The 23722-nt window shown below is 33.2% G+C and overlaps 3 protein-coding genes across 7 annotated transcripts; 2 read left to right on the top strand and 1 right to left on the bottom strand.

Annotated features, from left to right (window-relative positions):
- The first annotated feature begins 865 nt into the window (after positions 1–865).
- On the top strand, positions 866–11520 carry LOC8276557 (1-phosphatidylinositol-3-phosphate 5-kinase FAB1B). 3 transcript variants are annotated; one of them, XM_048378282.1, is made up of 12 exons: positions 888–1251; positions 1457–2487; positions 2910–3656; positions 4326–4479; positions 4630–4974; positions 5323–6210; positions 6284–6615; positions 7014–7137; positions 7223–7393; positions 8006–9562; positions 10358–10624; positions 10831–11520. In XM_048378282.1, exons 2-12 carry the CDS (start codon positions 1868–1870, stop codon positions 11155–11157), a joined length of 5532 nt encoding a protein of 1843 aa, XP_048234239.1. In that variant the 5' UTR covers positions 888–1251; positions 1457–1867; the 3' UTR covers positions 11158–11520. The 3 variants fall into 3 exon arrangements, with proteins under 3 accessions (XP_048234241.1, XP_048234239.1, XP_048234240.1); XM_048378283.1 differs by having other exon boundaries at positions 890–2487; positions 5338–6210; XM_048378284.1 differs by lacking the exon at positions 10831–11520 and having other exon boundaries at positions 866–2487; positions 8006–9495; positions 10358–10516.
- A 320-nt stretch (positions 11521–11840) lies between these two features.
- On the bottom strand, positions 11841–12910 carry LOC8276556. Of its 2 annotated transcripts, none has more exons than XM_015727678.3 (3): positions 12609–12910; positions 12281–12426; positions 11841–12183 (listed from the first exon to the last, which is right to left on the bottom strand). In XM_015727678.3, exons 1-3 carry the CDS (start codon positions 12759–12761, stop codon positions 12048–12050), a joined length of 435 nt encoding a protein of 144 aa, XP_015583164.1. In that variant the 5' UTR covers positions 12762–12910; the 3' UTR covers positions 11841–12047. The 2 variants fall into 2 exon arrangements, with proteins under 2 accessions (XP_015583164.1, XP_002532950.1); XM_002532904.4 differs by having other exon boundaries at positions 12281–12423; positions 12609–12897.
- Positions 12911–18493: 5583 nt separating this feature from the next.
- Positions 18494–22461, top strand: LOC8276555. Of its 2 annotated transcripts, XM_015727677.3 has the most exons (6): positions 18494–19049; positions 19176–19755; positions 20435–20945; positions 21036–21117; positions 21329–21385; positions 22151–22283. In XM_015727677.3, the coding sequence occupies exons 1-5, from the start codon at positions 18996–18998 to the stop codon at positions 21338–21340; spliced, it is 1239 nt and encodes a 412-aa protein (XP_015583163.1). In that variant the 5' UTR covers positions 18494–18995; the 3' UTR covers positions 21341–21385; positions 22151–22283. The 2 variants fall into 2 exon arrangements, with proteins under 2 accessions (XP_015583163.1, XP_002532949.1); XM_002532903.4 differs by lacking the exon at positions 21329–21385 and having other exon boundaries at positions 18498–19049; positions 22151–22461.
- Positions 22462–23722: the final 1261 nt, after the last annotated feature.

Below are 23722 nucleotides of genomic sequence, written 5' to 3'. Positions count from 1 at the left end.
ATTCATGTATCATCATTCATCATTATCATCAATATTCTTTAAGTGATCCGTTTTGAATTGGTAATATGATACTAAACAAAAACATATTTGCTTAAAACACAAGCAAAGTATGTCTTTAGATTAATGACTAAAACATGTCACTGAATCTAAAATTATAAGTATATATCACATTATCTAAATCCAAAATGTTTTTCTTTAATTCCTTGCTTACCCTTAAACCTAGCATAGCCATCAATTTATTTTTATTATTATTTTATAACAGATTTAATAACGTTCAAATAAAAATTGGCAAATGAGAGGCTACAGTTGTCACTTAGTCAGCAGTCAACAATCCAAACTCCAAAAATATCTGCCACTTTCTTTTTCTCCATTTTTTCCTTCAAATAAGAAATATGCGAAAAATAAATATTATTTTTCTATAAGAAACTGGAAGGCTTTTTTAGGCCTAGAAAAAACAAAAATACCGTTGTGGGTCTTTGCCGTCTTCTGGTTATCAAATGACGTCGTTTTATTTGTTCATTTATTTTTATTTAGTTATATCCAAGTTATGGTTTTATAGGGTCGAGCCTATAAATGGTACCGTGGACGTGAACCCACGTTATCAAATGTGTCTCTATATATGCCAGTAGAAAATGAAACCATAAAAGAAAAAGAAAATGTGACAAATTATTATTTTAATTTAATTAGCAACAACATGATAATAATATATACTAACATTTATTAAAACTAATTGATAATAATAATAATGATAAAAAATTGGAAAATTACCATCATAAATTGGAGAGTAAAGAAAAGAAAAAGGAACAAAGAAAATGAAAAGAAACAAAAAGGACTGAATATTTTAATATTAAATTAACAGAGAATTATCTGATCATTAATTCAAGAAATTAATTATCAGGTGGTATTTGATGATGGGTTCGGGTTCTAAATTATTTTTCTTTATAACGTTGATTTATATTCTTCTTATTCTTCTACTGAGTTTTTCTATATGACAAAGAAAATCAATGAAATGAGGCATTTTATTTTGTTTTCTTATGATTATAAATTGGTGATGACTGTGATCAAGAATTGAATTGGATCATATCGGTTCCTTTAAAGAATCGTTATCTGGGTAGGCGAGCTTTTTGCAATATCTCACACCACCTACCCTTTTGTCACGGATTCATTGACCACGTGGCACTAGTTTTTTGGAGAAGAAAGATCTTCGATTGCGATGTTGTTCTTATTGTTGTTCTTAATTTTCTTTCAAAGGTAACATTTTTGTTAGAATTGTATATTTTATTTTGTTCTAATATCTACATAGGGTAGATATATACGCATATATACAGATTTGTCTCCGTTATTTCCTTTTGAAATTTGTGGAATTTAGTTCTAGAGGACAGATGGATATGAGTTGGTTTTATTCAAAGAAGCGTGTTTTGATTCATTGAGACGGTACTTTCATGGTTTTGTACAGTTCGAAGCTTCTGGGTGTTTTAATGTTTTCTTTTCTTCTATCGGGTCTGTGCACAATTGAATTAGGGTCTTGGGTTTGAAGCTGTAGTCAACTGGTTAAGAGTCATATATCAGCTTTTTTCCGTAGAAGTTGAGTTTAGATCGAGGTTTATAAGAGGAGGCTGTGGTTTGTTAAGCAGATTCAGTTTTTGGATTTAGATAAGAAGAGTAGGAGCTGCCCTGGGTGATTGGGATGTGATTATCTCAAGTTCTTGTATTGGAGTGCGTTGTGATAGCAGCATAGTTTTTCTTTTAGTGTCTGTTAGGATTTTGTTTCTTAATTGGAGTTGGAGCTAAAACTTTTGGGATAAGGTTTCGTATGAGTGGCAAATGAATATAGCATGATGAACGGGGCTGTGAGGATTGATTGTAGATGGATTCATCTGACAAGACGTTCTCTGAGCTAGTTGGCCTATTGAAATCTTGGATCCCTTGGCGGTCTGAGCCATCTAGTGTGTCAAGGGATTTTTGGATGCCCGATCAGAGTTGTAGGGTATGTTATGAGTGTGATTCTCAGTTCACAATAATTAACCGTAGGCACCATTGTCGACTTTGTGGTCGCGTCTTCTGTGCTAAGTGTACAACCAACTCAGTTCCTGTCCCATCAAGTGATCCAAATACTGCAAGGGAAGAGTGGGAGAAAATTCGGGTATGTAATTATTGTTTCAAACAATGGCAGCAAGGGATAACAACTTTTGATAATGGAATCCAGGTTCCTAGCCTGGATCTTAGTAGTTCACCATCAGCTGCAAGTTTGGCCAGCTCTAAGTCTACTGGCACTGCTAACAGTAGTAGCTTCACTCTTGGCTCGATGCCATACTCGGCTGGAACCTATCAACGAGCTCAACAAAGTGCAGGTCCCAGCCCACATCAAACATCTGAGATGGATGTAAATTCAGATAATCAAATAGAAGTGACATTGGGAAGGAGCAATGGTCATGTTGCAGACATGAGCTATCAATCTCCAAACCCATATGCATTTTCAAGGAACAGGTTCAATAATCATACCCTGTTAGATACTCTTTCAGCAGTTATTATCTAGTGTATGCATCAGAAATGCTTAGCAATATAACAATCAAATTACTTTAACTTTTTGGTTAATGCATGTAGGTTATAAAAACTGGCACACCATTTATTAGTTACTGAAAGTGTACTTAAATTCTCAAAACTACGCATTTGTTAGAGGATGCTGAATCTTTTTTTTTTTTTTCATTATCAAGCAAAATTACAGAAAATGCTCCAGTTTTCCATTCTCATATGGGACGGGAAAGTTTATTAGCGACAAGTCGACAACACTTTTAGTGGGTTCTGACCAAGGAAAAAAGAATACTCAAATTCAAGCCACTCATGCATAATATATGTTTATTCATACATAACAATTGCATTTTTGATGCTTGGTTATTCTTTTTCATTAGGAGTTATGATGATGATGACGAATATGGGGTTTTTCGGGCTGATTCTGAAGCAAGGCGTTTCCCCCAAGTGAACGAGTACTTTCATCGAGATGAGTTTGATGACATGAGCAATGATGAGGGATCACATAAAGCTCATCTTGATGGAGAAAATATTGACTCAAAAAGTTTAAGCAGCTCTCCCATAAACCCTAGTTTTGGCTCACATGGTTTGGAAGGAGGGCAACAACTTGGGGAAAAAATTGAGCATGGTATGGATGATGAGGAGGAGACCTCTTCCATGTATCCGGGGGATAACAGGGATGCTGAACCTGTGGATTTTGAGAACAATGGACTTCTCTGGCTTCCCCCAGAACCAGAAGATGAAGAAGATGAGAGGGAAGCTGGTTTATTTGATGATGATGACGACGATGACGAGGGGCATGCAGCTGGAGAGTGGGGACGCTTGCGCACCTCAAGCAGTTTTGGAAGTGGAGAATTTCGTAATAAAGATAAATCGAGTGAGGAGCACAAGAAGGCCATAAAGAATGTGGTTGATGGGCATTTCAGGGCTCTGGTATCTCAGTTATTACAGGTTGAGAATATTCCTGTGGGTGATGAAGATGATAAAGACAGCTGGTTGGAAATCATTACATCTCTGTCATGGGAGGCTGCAACACTGTTAAAGCCAGATATGAGTAAAGGTGGAGGAATGGACCCTGGTGGATATGTGAAAGTAAAATGCATTGCTTCTGGTCGACGTTCTGAGAGGTAATTCCCACAATCATTCCCATTGTCCATGCATAACAGAGTGTGATGTCTCATTCCACATGCTTAGAGAAATCTCCTCAATGTGAACTGACATAAACGGATAAACACTGGAAAGGCTACGGCAGTGGCTACAGAATTGTTTTTGATGCTGTCAAAAGTCTGGTTGTTGAAAAGTGTTCATGAAGTAACCTTCTTCTTTCTACTAGCTGATGAAATAATTTAGACATATTTATGCTAGATATCCACTACACTGCACTAAATATAGAGAAACTAATATTTGACTATGAGTGCTGCTGCAAAATGGTTCTCCCCATAGGTCCATTAGCGAGCAAAAATACTACATAACTCAAAAATTAAGGAGAATTCATAAGGGATTGCAATATAAGCTCTCTTCAAGTTTGGTAATTGCACGCATGCTTTGCTGGAAATTTCAGTTACCTTCTAGTAAAGGATCTTCCTTTGTCTTCTAACAAAAGATAATGTAGAAACGGAAAAGTGGAATCTTTTCATAGGATGACATTATTTTTGCACATTTAAGCTTAAGCAACTGGATTTGAGACTAGAACAGGTATGTGCTTATTTTAGTGAATGCTAGTTTCATATGCTCTGCTTGCTGCAGGCTTTTTAAGTTCCTTTTGCTTACTTGGCTTCTGATTGCTTCTTTTTTAGTGTGGTGGTCAAAGGAGTCGTTTGTAAGAAAAATGTAGCTCACCGTCGAATGACCTCCAAAATAGAGAAACCTCGACTGCTCATCCTTGGAGGGGCGCTTGAGTATCAGCGAGTTTCTAACCACTTGTCAAGTTTTGATACTCTGCTGCAGCAGGTTGTGACCCTATAACAAAAGACCTTCTTCCCCCAGCCCATCATGTTTCATGCAGCCACTTATTACTTCTCTATGTTCAAGTGCAATTATTTTCATTTTCTTGAACTTTTCTCTTTTGTTTGCTTTCTCATAGTTTTCTTTCTTTTGTAGGAAATGGACCATCTAAAGATGGCAGTGGCAAAGATAGATGCTCATCAACCTGATATTCTTGTAGTGGAGAAATCAGTTTCGCGATTTGCACAGGAATACCTTCTTGCTAAAGACATATCACTTGTTCTCAATGTCAAGAGGCCACTTTTAGAGCGCATAGCCCGTTGCACAGGTGCTCAAATAGTTCCTTCAATTGATCATCTCTCTTCTCCAAAGTTGGGCTACTGTGATATGTTTCATGTGGAAAGGTGTTTGGAAGATCTTGGTACTGCTGGCCAGGGCGGGAAAAAGTTGGTCAAGACATTAATGTATTTTGAAGACTGTCCAAAGCCTTTGGGCTTTACTGTAAGTCCTTGAAACTTTAAATTATAGTTACATTAATAATCGTAAGAGACTCAAATTTTAAATACAATAATAATGACGATTGGTAATAGTAAGATATTCATTTTCATATTCACCAAATAGACAAGGTTGAAATTTTTGGCAGATGCCCGATTAAATTTATTCATCATATGGTTATATGTCAATTCATGCCATAATCTCCTTTTGGAGATCGTCTTTGAAGTTATAGGTGAAATTAACATGGATTTGTGCAAATATTTAGCTCTGCCCTTCATGTATGATATTGATATTTTTGACAACTTTGACACTGATCAATGGGATCCTCCAGAGAGTTGTGTTTATCTCTTCTAGTTCCATTTGTTTCAGATTTTACTTAGAGGGGCTAATGGGGATGAGTTGAAGAAAGTGAAACATGTGGTCCAGTATGGAGTTTTTGCAGCATATCACTTGGCTCTGGAGACTTCTTTTCTTGCTGATGAAGGAGCATCTCTGCCAGAACTCCCTCTGAACTCTCCAATAACAGTGGCACTCCCAGATAAACCCTCAAGCATTGAGAGATCTATATCAACTGTACCTGGTTTTACTGTTCCTGCCAATGAAAAGCTTCAGGGACCACAAACTAGTAGTGAACCACAGAGATCCAACAACGTCCCCGTTGCTTATCTCGACTCAACAATCAGTTCTATTGGTCATGTTGGAAGGAAACCACTAGCTGATGGTCCTATCTTTCAATCCACAGCACCTACGACATCTTGCATCAGTCCAACTTCATTTCTCTCTACTGTTCCTTTTACAGTGAAAGTTGTTTCAGATTCTTACCGTACTTTTGAGCAGAAAAATAAGTTTGAATACGGAGGTTCTCCTGTATCAGAAACGACTGCAGCTAACATCAAGGTGGCTGCCATTGATGAGCATCTCACTGTTAATGGCTTTGGGGTTTCAGAAGGTATTATAGAAAAACATTCTCAAAATAATCTTAGCAAAATGGTTGCTAGTCAGTCGAACATTGCAGTGTTACCATCTGCACCAGAAAATAAAAATAATTTGGAGGCGCCGGGATCTTTGAAAGAAGAATTTCCTCCATCACCTTCAGATCATCAGAGCATCTTGGTTTCCTTATCTTCCCGGTGCGTCTGGAAGGGAACTGTTTGTGAAAGATCTCATCTTTTTCGAATTAAGTATTATGGTAGTTTTGACAAACCTTTGGGTCGATTTTTGCGAGACCATTTATTTGATCAAGTAAGTCCCTTTTCATCTTAGATCTGTTATAGGCTTCATATTTAAAAGCTGACAAATCTTAATTATTTATTAGAGTTACACTTGTCAATCTTGTGAGATGCCGTCAGAAGCACATGTTCATTGTTATACGCATCGACAAGGCACCCTCACTATATCTGTTAAGAAGCTATCAGAAATACTCCTACCAGGTGAAAAAGATGGGAAGATCTGGATGTGGCACAGATGCTTGAGGTGTCCCCGGACCAATGGTTTTCCTCCAGCTACTCGTAGAGTAGTGATGTCTGATGCCGCTTGGGGTTTATCTTTTGGGAAATTTTTGGAGCTCAGTTTTTCAAACCATGCAGCAGCAAGCAGGGTGGCAAGCTGTGGTCATTCCCTGCATAGGGATTGTCTTCGTTTTTATGGGTATTTTTCTTAATATCTTTATGTGCTTTGTGTTGTGTGGAAAACTATAATTTCATCGTCACTGGCAGTTGGTTTCCTAATGTGGAAAACATCAACACCATGGATTATGTGGGATCTTAATCGTGAAAATTAAGTTGTGGTACATTATAGACCAAGATCTTGATTGAGACCTTGTTGGATGGCATCAGCTTTAGTATACCTCTTTCTCTGAGTAGTTTGGTACATTAAGCACATGTTATAAGTTCAATTAAACTGGTTTTTATACTTGTTTGCATAGCTGCATCCATTTAACATGGACTACTACAAGCAGAGTAACTAAAACCATTTCATTCTTTCTGTTCGTTTTTAGTAATACATGCATTTTGCGTATGTGTTACTTACCGACTTTACATGTGCAGATTTGGGAATATGGTTGCTTGCTTTCGGTATGCATCAATTAATGTTCTTTCTGTATATCTTCCACCCCTGAAACTTGATTTCAACTCTGAGAACCAGGAATGGATACAAAAAGAAACAGATGAGGTGCAGTAATTGAAATCTTTTTACTTTTCAATATTCTATTTGAGTTGATCCACATTTGGGTGATTTAGTCATTTGATCATGACAGGTTGTTAACCGGGCAGAGCTTCTATTTTCTGATGTGCTCAATGCTCTAAGTCAAATTGCACAGAAAAAATCTAGTTTGGGACCAGGTAACAGTGGCATGAAACTACCTGAATCAAGACGCCAGATTGGAGAACTTGAAGCAATGTTACAAAATGAGAAGACAGAATTTGAGGTAGGTTTTTCTCCATATATTCAACTCTTCGAGCCCTTAATTGCACAAATATTATATCCTACGGTCCATGTTATATGTATATCCACTGCATTTATGTTATTTATTCAAATAGCACGCATGCTTCTAGATGAAACGAGAACTCCTAGTCTAAGTAGCATGTTATTTGAACTGAAGATATTCACAAATACTCTCTGAATTTTTCTGGAAATATACACATGACCGCCTTTTAGTTAATTGTTGGTCCACAGTTTGTTATTTTTCTGCTTTTTATTGAAGTGTACTCTCATCTTTAAATTGGTGGTATTTAATATCCTTCTCATCCAGCACAACTGGATTCATGATCAACAAAGTTTGCGACCTTGTAATTATCAGAGCTTTTCTAATTGAATCCTTCCTAATCTTGAGAGTGACCGGCCCGGTCATAAAATCAGAATTACATGAATCCTCATGTGTCTCTGAATTTCATCTTATTTCAACATGGAAAAGGTTTTGGTTTCTTGTACATATTCACATCGGAATGGTTTACATAAGAGCAGTTTTAGCTGAAACAAAATATAAAATATATTGCTACATTTATTATCCAAATTCTAATTGCTTTCAACAATGTTTTAGGATTCACTCCAAAGAGCTTTGAACAAGGAAGCGAAAAAGGGTCAGCCTGTTATTGACATTCTCGAGATAAATAGACTGCGGAGACAGTTAGTGTTCCAATCTTATATGTGGGACCACCGCTTAATTTATGCAGCCAGTTTAGACAATAACAGCCTTCAGGATGATTTGAATTGCTCAAATACAGGACATGAGGAAAAAGCCTTCGCCAGTACTGAGCAGCTCAATGAAATGAATGTGAATGACAAGGCAGGAAAAGGTTTTGGTAGTTTTGACTCTCTTCCTGTAGGGGCAAAGCTGCTTAAAATTGATCGCCAAGGGGGACTTGGCATTAATTCTGACCAGTCAGAAACAGTCCATCGAGATATAGACATGAGTCAGGATCCTAATCATGAAAAGAATGACCGTGCTGAACTTTCTGGGGCCATGCCCACCTGTGATCAACCCCATGGTCTAGAGCACAGTGGAAATGTTCGCAGGACTCTTTCTGAGGGACAGGTTCCTATTGTGTCAAATTTGTCTGATACCCTTGATGCTGCATGGACAGGTGAAAATCATCCTGGAATTGGACTGGTTAAGGATGACTCCAGTGTGCTTTCTGATTCAGCTGTAGCAGATTTGTCAACCACATCTACAGCAATGGAGGGACTAGATTTGTACAGCCAACTGCAAGACCCAAATGGGTCCAAGGTCAGCAATGCACTTTCACCTGCATTGTCTACCAAGGGCTCTGATAATATGGAAGAAGTTGGAGGCTACTTGAGAACGCCTTTCTTAAATTTCTACCGATCACTGAACAAGACTTTTTATGCAAGCCCTGAGAAGCTTGAGACAATGGGAGAATACAGTCCAGTCTATGTGTCCTCCTTTAGGGAGTTGGAACTCCAGGGTGGCGCTAGGCTTCTCCTGCCTATGGGTGTACGTGATGTTGTCATTCCTGTATTTGATGATGAGCCCACAAGCATTATAGCTTATGCACTCCTGTCACCGGAGTATGAGGACCAACTGGCTGATGACGGGGAGAGAATTAAAGAAGGTGGGGATGCCAATTACTCCTCAAATTTATCTGATCATCTGACCTCTCAGTCATTCCACTCTGCTGATGAAGTCACCATTGATTCTCATAGAAGCCTTGGATATACAGATGAAAGTATCCTATCTATGTCTGGATCTCATAGCCCTCTAGTTTTAGACCCACTCTCTTACACAAAGACTATGCATGCTAGAGTTTCTTTTGGAGATGAAGGCCCACTTGGCAAGGTGAAATATTCTGTGACTTGTTACTATGCAAAGAGGTTTGAAGCCTTAAGGAATAGATGTTGCCCATCTGAGCTTGATTTTATAAGGTCTCTCAGCCGCTGTAAGAAGTGGGGAGCTCAAGGTGGAAAGAGCAATGTCTTCTTTGCAAAAACCTTGGATGATCGCTTTATTATCAAACAAGTCACAAAGACAGAATTGGAGTCATTTATAAAATTTGCTCCTGAATATTTCAGGTACCTCTCTGAATCAATTAGCTCAAGAAGTCCAACATGCCTGGCGAAAATTTTGGGGATTTATCAGGTACTCAAGTCGTAAACCTCAAATAGAAAATGCAGTTCCTAGGTGTTTGGTTTAAGCTTACAGCTTGCTAAACCCATTCATTGATTGACATGCTGTGACTATATATTCAACTAAGAACTGGCGCATATATTGATCAATGTGGGGAAAAGAGCTAAAAACTGAGGCAATTGCTAAAAAATAAAAGGAATGTCATGTTATTATAAATCATTTCCATCTTTACCTAAAAGGGGAAAGGAATATGGTGGGAAGTTAAAGTTAAGAATGTAATTTTATGATTACTTGGACGTACAAATGTAACATGACGCCAGAAGTTTGTGATCTTGTCACTGATCAATGCATGGATGCACCTAGCTTTGCCATTATCAACTGCCCAAGGTATGGCAGTAACTGAGACAATTTCTGGGCGAGGCACTTGGGTCAGTCAAATGGTCTGAATCTTAGTCTGTTAATCAGTCCATGATAAATCAAATAAGCTTTAAAAGGAGCTATAGAAGTGGAAAGGAGGGACTGGGGGAATGAACAACACATGAAAATAGATGGTTTAATTGGGAGCTACCTGTAAATAATCTTTTGAACGTCTTAACTGTAAATGCTGTTTAAAGTCAGTCCATCAATTTGTGGTGGTAGTCTCAGTTCAATTTTGGTTAAAACAGTTGCATAAAATTTATTAGAATTAGGAAAAAATGGTAAAATTGAAGGATCTTTGTATTTGTCATCTTTGCAAAATTGTAAGAATTTTATGTTATATATTTTTCCTGGAATTTAATATGTCTATAATTGTGTTAATATTGGAAGGTTACATCAAAGCATCTGAAAGGTGGAAAAGAATCAAAAATGGATGTGCTGGTCATGGAGAACCTACTTTTCGGAAGGAATGTAACCCGCCTCTATGATCTTAAAGGATCTTCTCGATCACGATACAATCCTGATTCTAGTGGGAGCAATAAAGTTCTGCTGGATCAGAACTTGATTGAAGCAATGCCAACTTCTCCTATTTTTGTTGGAAACAAGGCAAAGAGGTTGTTGGAGAGAGCCGTCTGGAACGATACTTCTTTTCTTGCGGTAGGTGTGAAAACTGTATTGGTGCATGTCATTGTCTATGTCCCTGCTGTCTCTTACGTTTTTGGGTGGGGTGGAAGTAGATGGGTTGCTGGGTTGACTTCTAAATATTACTCATCTGAAGCCTATAGTTCGTAAGTTGCTCATAATTCCAGGTAAAATAATCTTTCTTTTCTGTTTTAATTTGTTTTGTGCTTGTGCTGGTGCAGTCCATCGATGTAATGGATTATTCATTACTGGTTGGGGTGGATGAACAAACGCATGAATTAGTTCTTGGAATCATTGATTTCATGAGGCAATACACTTGGGACAAGCACCTGGAAACATGGGTGAAGGCGACGGGCATACTTGGTGGGCCGAAGAATGCATCCCCAACTGTTATTTCTCCCAAGCAATACAAGAAAAGGTTTAGGAAAGCAATGACTACCTATTTTCTGATGGTTCCAGATCAGTGGTCACCTCCCCTTCTGATTCCTAGTAAATCACAGTCTGATTTGTGCGAAGAGAATACACAAGGTGGGACTTCAGTTGAATGATCTGTGTGCTTGTACATTTAAATGTGCACTTTGGGACAATTGTCCCACATGATTTTTCTGATGTTCATATCTTCTTCTATCTTTCTTTTTTTCTTCCTTAATTTTTTATTCTTTTTTGGTAGGAATACGTGTGTATGTTTAGTTAAAAGAGAAAAGTTCATAATTATTTGTTAGGAGAAGCAGAAAAAGGCTGTTAAAGGCCACAGGAATTTCAGGTAGAGGCATGAAATTGGATAGCCTCTCCATGAAATCTCTGCATATTGTATTTATTCATATATTCAATGGCTGTTCAGGGGAATATAATGTTTTGTATTCTAGCACTTGAGATTTTGGTAATTAATTCCCAACAACTATATTTTGTTATTCTTTCTTTGTATGTTCATGCTTGGATCTCTCTCAAAAAATTGGATACGTTTGCAATGGACTGAAGGTTTTTCTGTTGCACTGACCATTTCAGAAAGAAAACTCTCTTTGGCAAGGACAATTGAGTAAATAATAATGGCAGATTTCTCCTCCCTGTTTAATACATGTTATTACTTTTGCTGCCTTTTTTTCCCTTCACTCTGTGAACTTCGATACAGTACTACTTAATGACCATCAGGTTTTAGAAAGTGCTCATGCATTTTTTCCATGTTCTGTAGAGGTATCTGTTCACCTCAAGGAATAATGCAATGCAACCAAAATAGGAGGGAAAGGAAAATCCTGAAATTTTTATATACAGAATGGAAAAGGAAACTGTTTCCAAGATAGATAAAAGTTCTTTTTTAAGCTCACTATTTACATTGTGAGAGTGTAAGAAATGATTTCCTTCTTTTTCTTTTTTCTTTTCATATACTCGACACACATTATTTTGGATGCACTGATGAAATTGAAAAAGAGTTGGTAATCGATCAGCAGAATTTGTTGAAGCCATTCCATTTGAAGTCGTCTTGCACAGCAGGAACACCATTGTCAGCACTGTTAAACTCACCACCATTAACAACTTGAAGCAATCTTTGATGAAGCAGATTGATAATCTCGGCATCTCTGAATTCAATCAAACACAAACCAACAACAAAAGAAATAAATAAAACTATTATATATCTCTTATTCTACAAAAGCACGCCATTCAGTCAATATCTACCTTGAATCGTATGATGGCGATGATGATGATGATGTTCTTGAAAGTTGTTGGTGGAACCTAGGGCCTTCGTCAAACCCTTCACATATTATTTCTCCATTTTCATCTCTGTAACAAATTATGCCCTCAGATTGATTCTCAAAGACCTGCTTTTTTTTTTTAAAGAAAAATAAGAACAATTCAGTGATCCTTCTTGATTCTTTTGTGTAGTCATAGATATATTTCAGTGTATATATATATATATATATATATATATATATTTCTTGCATATGTACATGCCATAGCTTCAATGAGAAGGAATCAAGAGAAAGAAAGGAGACAAGAAAAATACCTTGTTCTTGAATGATCTGACTTGAAGTGCAGGTGTTTTCTTGAGTGGAATTTGACCATGTCTAAGCATCGCAATTTCATTGCTTCTTGGCTTTATAACTGGACCAGATTTTTGAAGTAAGATCTGAGGAGAAGAAAAGCATGTTACAGCCATTGATCATATGCAAGAAAGAAAGAAAGAAAGAAAGAAAAAGGAAAAAGTAGGTCTGTTGATCTTGGGAGTCCTTTTGATATGCTATGCAGGAATAGAATAATAATAGTGGCTATGACACAAGTATTATAGGTTCAGTTTGATATAAAAATTCCATTATTGACAGGTTATGTCTTGTCATCAAGCATTATAAGGGTAAATATAAGCAGGAAATGGACCCCATTTTACTTATCTTCTACCTGTTGCTGCTGGTGAATACTAAGTCACCACTGTTGGTTGATTCTGCACCTTTGGTTCTAATCAAATTGGTTGGTGGGTCTATTCATTATTTCACATAACTTCTCCCCAAATTTGTATTTAATACTTCATTAACGTGAGCTTTTAACTTTTATTGGCCTGACTTTGGTCACCATTTTTAGAAGCACTTCTGATTATGAACACAACTGTAGATTATATTGTCGTGACTCATTGGATATGTAGTCTTTATCTTTTTGTTATCAAAGAGGGTCATATCTTGCAAAAACCACACCCATTGTTCAACTAAAAACAAAATAAGATAATTATATGGAGCCACTTGTTTTCTTCCCTAAAGTAAAATATATTAAAATGAAAATGGAATATTCGAAACAAAAAATGATTCAAGATTAGAACTTATCAAAAATATTGTCTCGCTGATGGCTCTTATGTTATGGTTTATATCTACCTCTTGCCTGTATACTATTTTTTTTCTTTTTAATTTTTTTTATTTAGATACATTGAACGTAAATATTAGTTATTTGATTTGTTATCATTTAAAAAATAAAATAATATATATTTTTTAAAATTTAGCATTATAAATATTTATGGTGTTAATTATAATAAATTCATCTTCAAATGTACTTATTTATTACATATAATAATCATAAGTAATTATTTTATAGCTAACAATAAATAAATTTAATATACTATTAAAAATATAAAATTTACATAAATAGTCTAATTATTTTATTTTATTTTAATAAATAAAAAATATAGTAAAGACTTTTTAGTATGAATTATTCTTTTATTTTTTCACTTTAAAAACTATAAAATTAAACTTCTCAGTTCAAATTCTATTTGGGTTTAAATATTTAAAATATATTTATTAGGGATAAATATAATTAAATAAAAGCTTATAATTTACTTTTTAAGAATTTCTAAAGTATTTCTTAGCTTCTTTAATTTACGCTTTGGATTCTGAATTTGTGCAACAATTCTATCGTATTATTTCGACATATTTCTTCTAGTTCTAATGAATTTTAAATGATCTATAAATTTACATATAAAAAACTCTTCTTTTGTCATTTTAGTATGTTAACTGAGTTCTTTGCTTACCACATTGATGTTAGGTTAAATGTATAATTGATATTAAGAATATAATAATTATATCATTTCATAATTAGAAATTATGGTATGATTGAAAAACTAATTTATTAGTTAATATAACAATAAAATATAAAACAGTACTAAAGTTATTATTAATTTAAAATTCGAATAGAGTCGGACTTCTCGAATTAAATTTATACTAAATATATTATTAAATTAAATGAATAAATAACTAAATAATCAGTATAATCTTATCATTCATTAATGAGTTGTGACTACCTCCTCTAATTCTCAAAGCTTACTCATCTAACATATAAATATCTTTGACATAACTATAGTTTAACAGTCCTTTTATTGTTATTATTCTTTAACTAAAGGAAGCAACATGTATGGCAGAGTTAATTTCAACCAATCATTTTCAACAACTCACAGCTATTTTTTTGTTATTATCATTATCTCATCCTTTTTATTTATATATTGTGTGAGCTTATTAATCATACAAGTTCATTGACATTAAAGGATGATTAATTTATGCTAGTCAATGCCCACTGTTATCTTTGCACTGTTTCATCAAATCCATTAAATTAATTGTTTATCCTCTATATATATATATATATATATATATATATATATATATATATTAATTACCTTTCACTCTCAAAAATTGATAACAGTGCAACTTTATAAATTATTAAAGACAGTTCAATGAGAGTCAGAGCGAGATTTTTTAAATTTTTATTTTCGTAAAATTATTTTATAATTATATGGGGATCAAATTGCTCATTTATAAAACTTTTAAACTGCAGAGAAGAGAAGACAAATGTTATTCAGCTTCTTTAGATATAAGAAATTACGAACATCAAATGATTGTGGCTGTTGGCTATTTACCATAAAAAGATGTTTTAAATATGCTGGTTCAATTTAAGAACCCGACCGTTCTAATTTCATCCGGTTTGAACCGATTATTTAAGACATTGCATAGAGATAAAGGAGGATATTATACTATTAGCATTAATTGTGGGATTAAATATAATATTTGTCAAAAAGATTTTAGTCCCAATGGTTAGAGATATTAGTCTTTTGAAAAGGGAGAAAGATACCTCTCAAAATGAGGAATGTTGTCTTAGATTCTTTTGATGCATGAGATCTTGATACTTGTCAAGCTTCATTATTTATACTTGATTTCCCCCTTGATTTCAGGTACTCACCCACCTTTTATGGTATTGATTTTTATTTTTTTTATTATTAATCAAGTTGTATATTTTATTTTCTAATAAATGAAAGATTCATTATATATATCAAAGAAACAATTTTAAAATAAGAAATTACATAAAATTTAGACGATTAATAAATTTAGAATGCTCTAATTCTAAAAATGGATATTCAAGATTTTGATATATATATATATATATATATATATATAGTCTAATAAAATGAACTAAACTAGAATTAGCATATGCCTTAATTGAGGAAAGTGGGAATATTCACATCACATTTACGGAGTGAAACATGCAACAGCTTATTCTCCCCAACAGAAATGGTGTTTAAGATTCTACACAAAGTGTTTGTTGAGGGCAGGATTGAATGTAACATGAAATTGGGAAAAGAAACTCAATATTCATTTGATGCACAGAATAATGGATAAAAATGGGAGTGTGTGCTCACTGACTGCCCATATCATACAGACCTGTGTCTACAAAATCAGAAGGAAAAAAATCTTCAAGGTGCTGCCTTCCAAAAAGAAAATCCAATTTATCAACTGTAATAGGAACCTTGGGAACTGTGACACTAAGCAAAGGATTGACTATTTTTAATTTTAATTTGTCCTGGAGAAGGAAGCTAGGCAAAGACAGGCAGGCAGTGTCCTTCTTAGAGAACCTACCTTGTAGTTTCACTTGCTGTTTCATGGTCTGACCCTTCTCCATAAAACTAGTGCTACCTCTACTCTCACTCCATTTGTCTTAACCATGGGGTGGCCTGTAACTTGATTATTCTATGGCCAATATGGGCACCTTACTTTTACAAGTTTGAAAACCTTTATTCTTTCTATTTTCACTGTTTTCCTATTTAAAATATTGAAGAAAATATCTTTTTTTCTTAAAGAAAATAAAAATCAAATTCTAAAAAAAATCCACTGAAAAGAATAAAGCTGATATAAAGGATTGAAAACAAATAAGAAAAACTCACTTGTGGGATATAGATTTTTATTTTTTATAGCCTGACTAACACAAACATATGTACGTGCTGCCCTAAACTTATGAGAATATAGAGGCCCAACACAAGCCCACCAATATTAAGCTAAGGTTTAATATTTTCAATGACAATTATTTGCTTATCAAAATTTTATATAAGCAACATATGATGATTAAGTATTAATTACATATTCATAAAGTTTAGATTCATCATTTGTGAACTGTAAATTTATCGATTAACATATAAATATATATTTTAATTTATGAATTTCTGAACTATAATTTACGAATTTCAGATATACGTGTGATGAATTTATAATTTATAATTTAAAAATATTTTATTTTTAACTTATGAACTTGTAGTTTTTTTATAAATTAAGTTATAATATATGAATATTATGTATATGTATAATGAACTTATCATTTATAAACTTGTTGTTTTTAACCTATAAATCTATAATTTTTTTATGAATTTTTAGATTACAATATATGAATTTCATATGTCCGTGTAATGAATCTATAGTTTATAATTTATAAACTTGTTATTTTTAATCTATAAACTTATACCTTTTTTTTATAGATTGTAAACTATAATATATGAATATCACATATATGTATAATATACCTATAATCTATAATTTATAAACTTGTTGTTTTTAACATACGAATTTATACTTTTTTTTAATGAATTTTTAGACTATAATATATGAATATTATATATGTGTGTAATGAATTTATAGTTTTTAATTTGTAAACTTGTTGTGTTTAACCTATGAATCTGAATTTTTTATAAATTTCTAAACTATAATATATTAACTTTAGATATACATGCAATAAATAATATATAATTTATAAATTTTTTATTTTAATCTATAAACATGTAGTTATGCGATTGATGTTTATAATTTTTATTGATAAATTTGTGTTCACAATCTATAATTATGTTTTATAATTTATAATTATAAATACGTAATTATTAATTTTAATATTTTATTATATAAAGTATCATTAGGTGATGATAAGAAATAATTAAAATTTAAATTTTATGAAATAAAATAAAATAAAATTTAAAAAATGAATATTTATTAATGTGATTGAATTATATAATTTTTTTAAAATTTAAATCATTAATATAGTTTCATTTATTATTACATGATATTTCTATTATAAAAAATACTAGCACTTTACTAAAAATAAATTCAATGCTGTAATAAAAAGAAACATAAGAACACCGAAAATATAAAATTAAAATTAAAAATAATATAATAAAAAGTAAAAAAAAAAAAAAAGACATGATAAAATAAAAAAATATTATTTATATTAGTGCAAAACAACCTTTATTATCTAAAAAGAAATCATGGCAAACGTGTATTGAGCATTTAGTACACAAACATCGATGATATAACAATTGGTTTTCAATGGTCATTCAAGTTACATTGTCTGATTGAAGAGAGAATCCTGAAGAAAATATGCATTGCAGTGAAGGCGGATTTGGAGATTGCAACTGCCCCAATAATATATTAGGTTAGTTTGACATTGAACTGGGAACACTACATTTCTATTTTTTATTTTTATTTCGAATGACTTTTTAAATTTTAAAAATAGTTTCTTTTAAAATAAATTAATATATTAAATTAAATAAATTTAAACCTGCTTTTTGAACGTCGAATCACACTTTCATATGAAATCAAATATTAGTATGGATGTTTTCGTTACAATTTATTAATTATAAAATTATAATCATAATATATATATATATATATTAAAGTCTTAAAAGATATATTAATAAGCCTTACAGCACAAAGGAAAGAAATTCCTGAAAATTGGTTATAAGTTTTAAAATGAATTCCTGGTATAGTTAATTTTGTCACTCTCTGAAAATTATAAAACTTTCGAATTTTTCTGTTCATAGTTTATTAATATTAATGAGTAATTATCACTTTTATAAACAAAATTATAGAATTTGAATCTCTTTATCCATTATTTAAAAAAAATCTGAATAGTTTATTTTCACAGTTGTTAAGTATCTAATGAAACAATTAATAAATTTATAAAATTATTATATAATTATTTATGACCGAAAATACTGTCTTAAAAATTTTAATTTAATTATATCTGTTATTTTAATTAAATTAGAAAATTTTTTTACTGACTATTAATTTTCTTTAAATCAATCGTAATTTTTTAAAAAAATATTTAAAGAATAAAAGAAAGAGAGAGAAAAAAAAGACCAAGAATAAATTTTCAATATTTGCATTATCTCACTTCACGCCCGTGTGTATATTTTCTCACCTTCCGAAGCCCTCACTCTTCTTTTGATGAAGTACTCTTTCGTCTCCTTTCTGAGAAGCCAAAAACTAATATCCATATCACTGTTGGACACTGCTCTGCTGTCTTCAGAAAGACTAAATAATAATTGATTTTGAAGTGTAGAGTTATTATATATGCCCATGTAGGGTCTTACAGTGTAACAGTATTTTACACCACAATTCTTTAGTAACTTCTGAATGCTCGTCTTTCCTTGTTAAGCTATACAATTACTATTCATGTGCTTCCTCAGTCACTTTCTCATGACACCATTTTTGCTTCAAAAATGAGGCTGAATCAATTTTAACAAGAGAGTTTGCATTTGCTAGACATTTCTCTGCTTCTTACGGCCCTAAATCATTCTTCCTCAAGAAAGCTCACAGCTGTCACTGCCATGGATCTCTCGACACCCAAATATTTTCAAGCTCCATTTTTTGCTTCTAATGGGGTAAAAGACTAATGAAAAGAACCCACATTTTCCTTTTCTTATTTATTTGTTGCTTTTGTTTTTCCAATTATGGGTTTTGGTTTTTGATTTGTTTTTCTTCTTGTTTTGGTGTTTTTGTGATTTTAGGAGCCAACACTGGAGACTCATTCAACAAGCTTATATGGCAAGAGTAAAGACCATCCATTTGCAGATACATTTCAAGACCCACTTTGCAAGCTTAATCTTAAGGAGACATCTGAATTTGTAAAGTCATTCCCAATGGCAAATAGCAGTAGCAAAGAATGTAGAGGGTTCCTTGAAGTACCAACTGCTCAAGGAAGAAGAGAAGGAGTGAACTCAGTAGTTACTCCAAGAAGAGTAGAAACTCCTTCTACACCTGGTAGGCCAGTATTCAACTATAGTATTGGTAATAATCTTGCAAAAAAGAACTTTCCTTCTAAGTGGGATGATGCAGAGAAATGGCTGATTAGTAGCTCTTGCCATGAATCTCCTGCTCATGTGTTTAAGCCATCGCCGGAAGTTTCAAAGATTTCAAAGCCGTGTGATAACTTTAAGCAGCAAATGGAGGTCTTTGCGGAGAAATCAAGAGTTACTGAGGAAAAAGTTTCAAAATATGTTTCCAGCTTTCAAGGGTCTTTTATGGCTTTGGACCAGCATAACAACTCAGGGGATGGGGTTTCAGTTTCTCAAGATGTGCTTCTAAAAGGTAGGATTTTTCTTCATTCAAGTTCAATAACCTTTACACATTTGGCTTTTACTTCTCATTTTCTCCCTTTTTTGTTTCACTATTATAATCTGTTGATAGCTCTTTTCTTTTGTCTTCTAAAAGCTTAACAAAGCTTTTAAACTTTATTCTTTCTCTTCACTATTTGATTGCTGTATTTGCTTGCAAATAATATCCACAAAAATATTAACACGAAATGTGGATTTCTCTCTATTTTTTCCCCCAATTTTTGGTGAATTCAAAGCTTGGCTCAGTAGCTGAGAAGAATAATTTTTTTTTTAACAAGAGATAATTGATTGATTAACATAAAACATTACAAAACTGTTTAGACAATTACATTGGGCTTTATTTAGTTGGGGGTTTGGTTTTCACTTACCCCAGAGGACGAGAAGAGATGCAGCTTTTTCATTTCTTTGTCTGTGCAGTATTACCTCCTGGACCAACAGAGTTCTTTTTAGATGATGCTTGTTTGATGCCTTTATTAGCTTCAAAAGTCAGTGGTGCATGTGCAATAATTTATAAGAATTAAAGTGTAAATGTTGTAGTTAGAATGCTTATTCTCATTGATGGTGTGATTTCTTGTATTCAGCTCTTACATAGTGAAAAAATTTCTGTTCATTTTGAGCTATTCTTATTCGCAGTTTGTTGTTGGTGACTGCAGATAAGTTCACTGATGAGGTAGAACCAGTTTTGCCAAATTTTAGATACTCTGAGCCATCCAAAGAAGGATTTCTTTTTAGAAACTCAGCCAGTGAAGCAATGAGAGATGCTGGCACTGAAGTAATTCAGGAGGTGAAACACAGAGATGTTGGGACAGACATGACTCCATTAGGAAGTTCAACAACTTCTAGATGCCATACGCCATTCAAAAGTTCATCACCTGCTCGTCACAACACACCTGCTAATAGGTCAGGTCCTTTGCCCTTGGGAAATTCTAGCAGCTCCAACAGCACCATTGACATCGCACAGCTACAAGAATGCCATTTAGCTAAGCTACAACTTGGTTCGCAATATGATTCTGTTACATCGAATTGGAGCTCAAGGGAAGAGGAGGAAGAGGACATATCAAAGAGCCTGAGACACTTTGAAACAGGCATTATATGCCGGAGAAGTGTATCAGATTCAAGAGCTGCTGCATGGGAGGAAGAGGAAAAGACAAAGTGCTGTCTTAGGTAAATTCTAAGGTTAAAAGTTTGTATCTTTTAGCAGCATTCTCTTGTTTGGTGTGGTATGTTGAGCATTAGTTTTGACTTGAGTTACAGATATCAGAGAGAAGAAGCAAAAATTCAAGCTTGGTTGAATCTCCAAACTGCAAAAGCCGAAGCTCAATCAAAAAAGTTAGAGGTACTTCTCTTACAATTTATTTGAATTAAGGCATTCTTGTTTCTTTTTTATGAACACACACCCTTATTGAATTGGAAGATAATGGCTGTGCAAATGTAAATTCAAGACACCTGCTCCAAAACTCCCATGCATCCAGACATTTTATTCTTATGCTTTCAATGGTTGTTCCGTCTGATGAATTCTTAACATTCCCTTGCAACTGAAATTGAAGGAGAGTACATGAGAACATGGAACCCTTCACACTCTCCTTTGTGGAGTATTAGCAGAGGTAAATTAATCAACTAATCATGTCAAATTGTCACTGGACTAATGCTATTAAACTTCCTAGTAAGTTACTATATTTTTTTAAGAGTTGGGATCGATGTAATGTAAGCCATGTGAAGAAGCTGTATTCTGGTATAGAAAAGTAAGGATAATCTGAGTAGGTCCTATCCAGTTGTGCATATCTATCATCTGGCTCTATATTGTTGACTATGTAGTTGGGATGTATTTGTCTGGTTCATTGTTGGCTTAGTTGCCTCGAGCCCCTCACTGCTCATTGACCCCCCTACTACCCTCTTGTTTTCTTGACTGGTCCACCTCTGTTGGAGTGCCTTAATTCAATATATTTCTTATTTTCATGCTTCACTCTTGAAAAAGTTACCAAAAGAGTTGCAAGTCATCCTGTTCTTGTATAAATAATTCCATAGTCTTTGTTGTTACCTGTAAGCCCATGTGATCTAGCATTTAAAAAAATTGTGGGGAGATGGAATATTCATTAGAACTTAGGCTGTCTCTATGCCTGGAAGCTTGTGTTTTTTTTTTTTTTCCTCTAGCTTATGTTGATTAAAATAATGCCATTGTATAACTAATAAAAGCAGCGTCAAGTGTAGGAATCAATATAATGCAATGTAAATCTATCAGGGAAATCTTCCTTGAGTTTATAATGCATTATTTGATTCAAAATCACATAGATCACAGCTGTTTAACTCACTAATTGAGTTTGCTTATGCAACTGAAGTAACCCCTGAGTTTTTTTCTAAAAATGTAACAGGTGAAAATACAAAAGATGAGATCAAACTTAGAAGAGAAGTTAATGAAGAGAATGGCAAATGTGCAAAGAAAAGCTGAAGACTGGAGAGCTGCAGCACGACAGCAGCACACTGATCAAATCCAAAGGGCCAGTGAACTATCAAAGAAGATGATGAACAGACATAATAATTTACAATTCTCTAGCCACACTTCTTGTGGCTGTTTCCCTTGCAACAGGCAACAGCCATCCTTGATATGATGTAGAAACAAAAAATAGATGTATCTCAGACTCAAGAGTTCTTTCTAAACAAAAGCCAAAAATACATTCTTGTTCTTGCAGGCTGGTAAATATCATTTGAAGAATCCAATAGCTAATAACTCCAGATAAAGAGGGGGGTAACCTATTCATTCAAAAACAAGAATTTTTGCAAAAAAATTGACCACTGCTAGGTGCTGCATAACCAAAATCCCTACCATCTACCTAACCATATAATATAAGTCTATCTTGTTTGGTTAGATAAGGCTCCCACAGTTTCTTTCATATTTGCCCATAATTCTATGGAAACGAAGACAAAAATAAAAATGGTCCACCAGGTGGGTTCTCTACACTTAAATCAGTGCAAAAAAACTACTCATGATAGGACCGCCAGATTTTTAGTAGGGCAACATTTGTTTCTCTTTGCAAGAAGTGAAGCTTAGACAAAAGCTGAAGTGCTTTCAGAAACATTATTTTTGGCCTTTCTGTTCTCTTTTCAGAGATTAGAGCAGTCATCTTTTCTTTCCTTGAAAATTTACTTCCACAGTATCTAAATAATATAGAAATACTGTGTATGTCAATAACATAAAAATCTTAGACAGTACATGCAAGAAGTCTAATAATTCAATCTATCAATACACTAGTTTTTTTTTTTTTTTCCTTGCGGAGATTATAGTATGTATTCTAAGTGAATCTTATGATCCGTAATTACATTGACTTTTTAATAATTTTTATATGTTTATTAAATAAAAATTATAAAATTTTATATTAATTTATATTATATAAAAATATTTTAATATGTAATGTTATATAATATATTAAAATATTTCTAAAATTTGATTTAAATTTTATAGTTTTTTTTTTAAATAAACACTGCTAATTGAAAGGTACTATAACTACCGTAACCTAGAATTCACTTGTATTCTATACAGTGATTTGAACCTTTTCTCTTTTGAGAAAGTTTTACTTTTAACCTTTTATTTTCTGAGTTATTTGACTTTTAACCTTGAATAATGTTAACTCACGAGGCTAGAAGGAAAAAATTGAAAAACATAACTCTGCGACACCTATGTATGTTTTATTTTTTATATATAAATTTTTTATTTTAATATATGTATTTATTTTTAATATATAAGATTCAAATTTATGTATAATTTTATAATTTTTCTATAACTTATTGATTAAACACTGATTCTAATCCTAAAAAATAGTATATTAGTTATATTCTAATATTATTACAACTAATAAATAATTTTCTAATCGGATAGTGATACTATTCTAAAAATTTAACATATTAATTATAATTTAATATTATATTAACTAATAAATTAATTTTAT

The sequence above is a fragment of the Ricinus communis genome, chromosome 8, assembly GCF_019578655.1.
Source record: "Ricinus communis isolate WT05 ecotype wild-type chromosome 8, ASM1957865v1, whole genome shotgun sequence".
Lineage (NCBI taxonomy): Eukaryota > Viridiplantae > Streptophyta > Magnoliopsida > Malpighiales > Euphorbiaceae > Ricinus > Ricinus communis.
The sequence above is the reverse complement of the archived record's forward strand: the minus strand, read 5'-3'. Positions and strand labels throughout refer to the sequence as shown.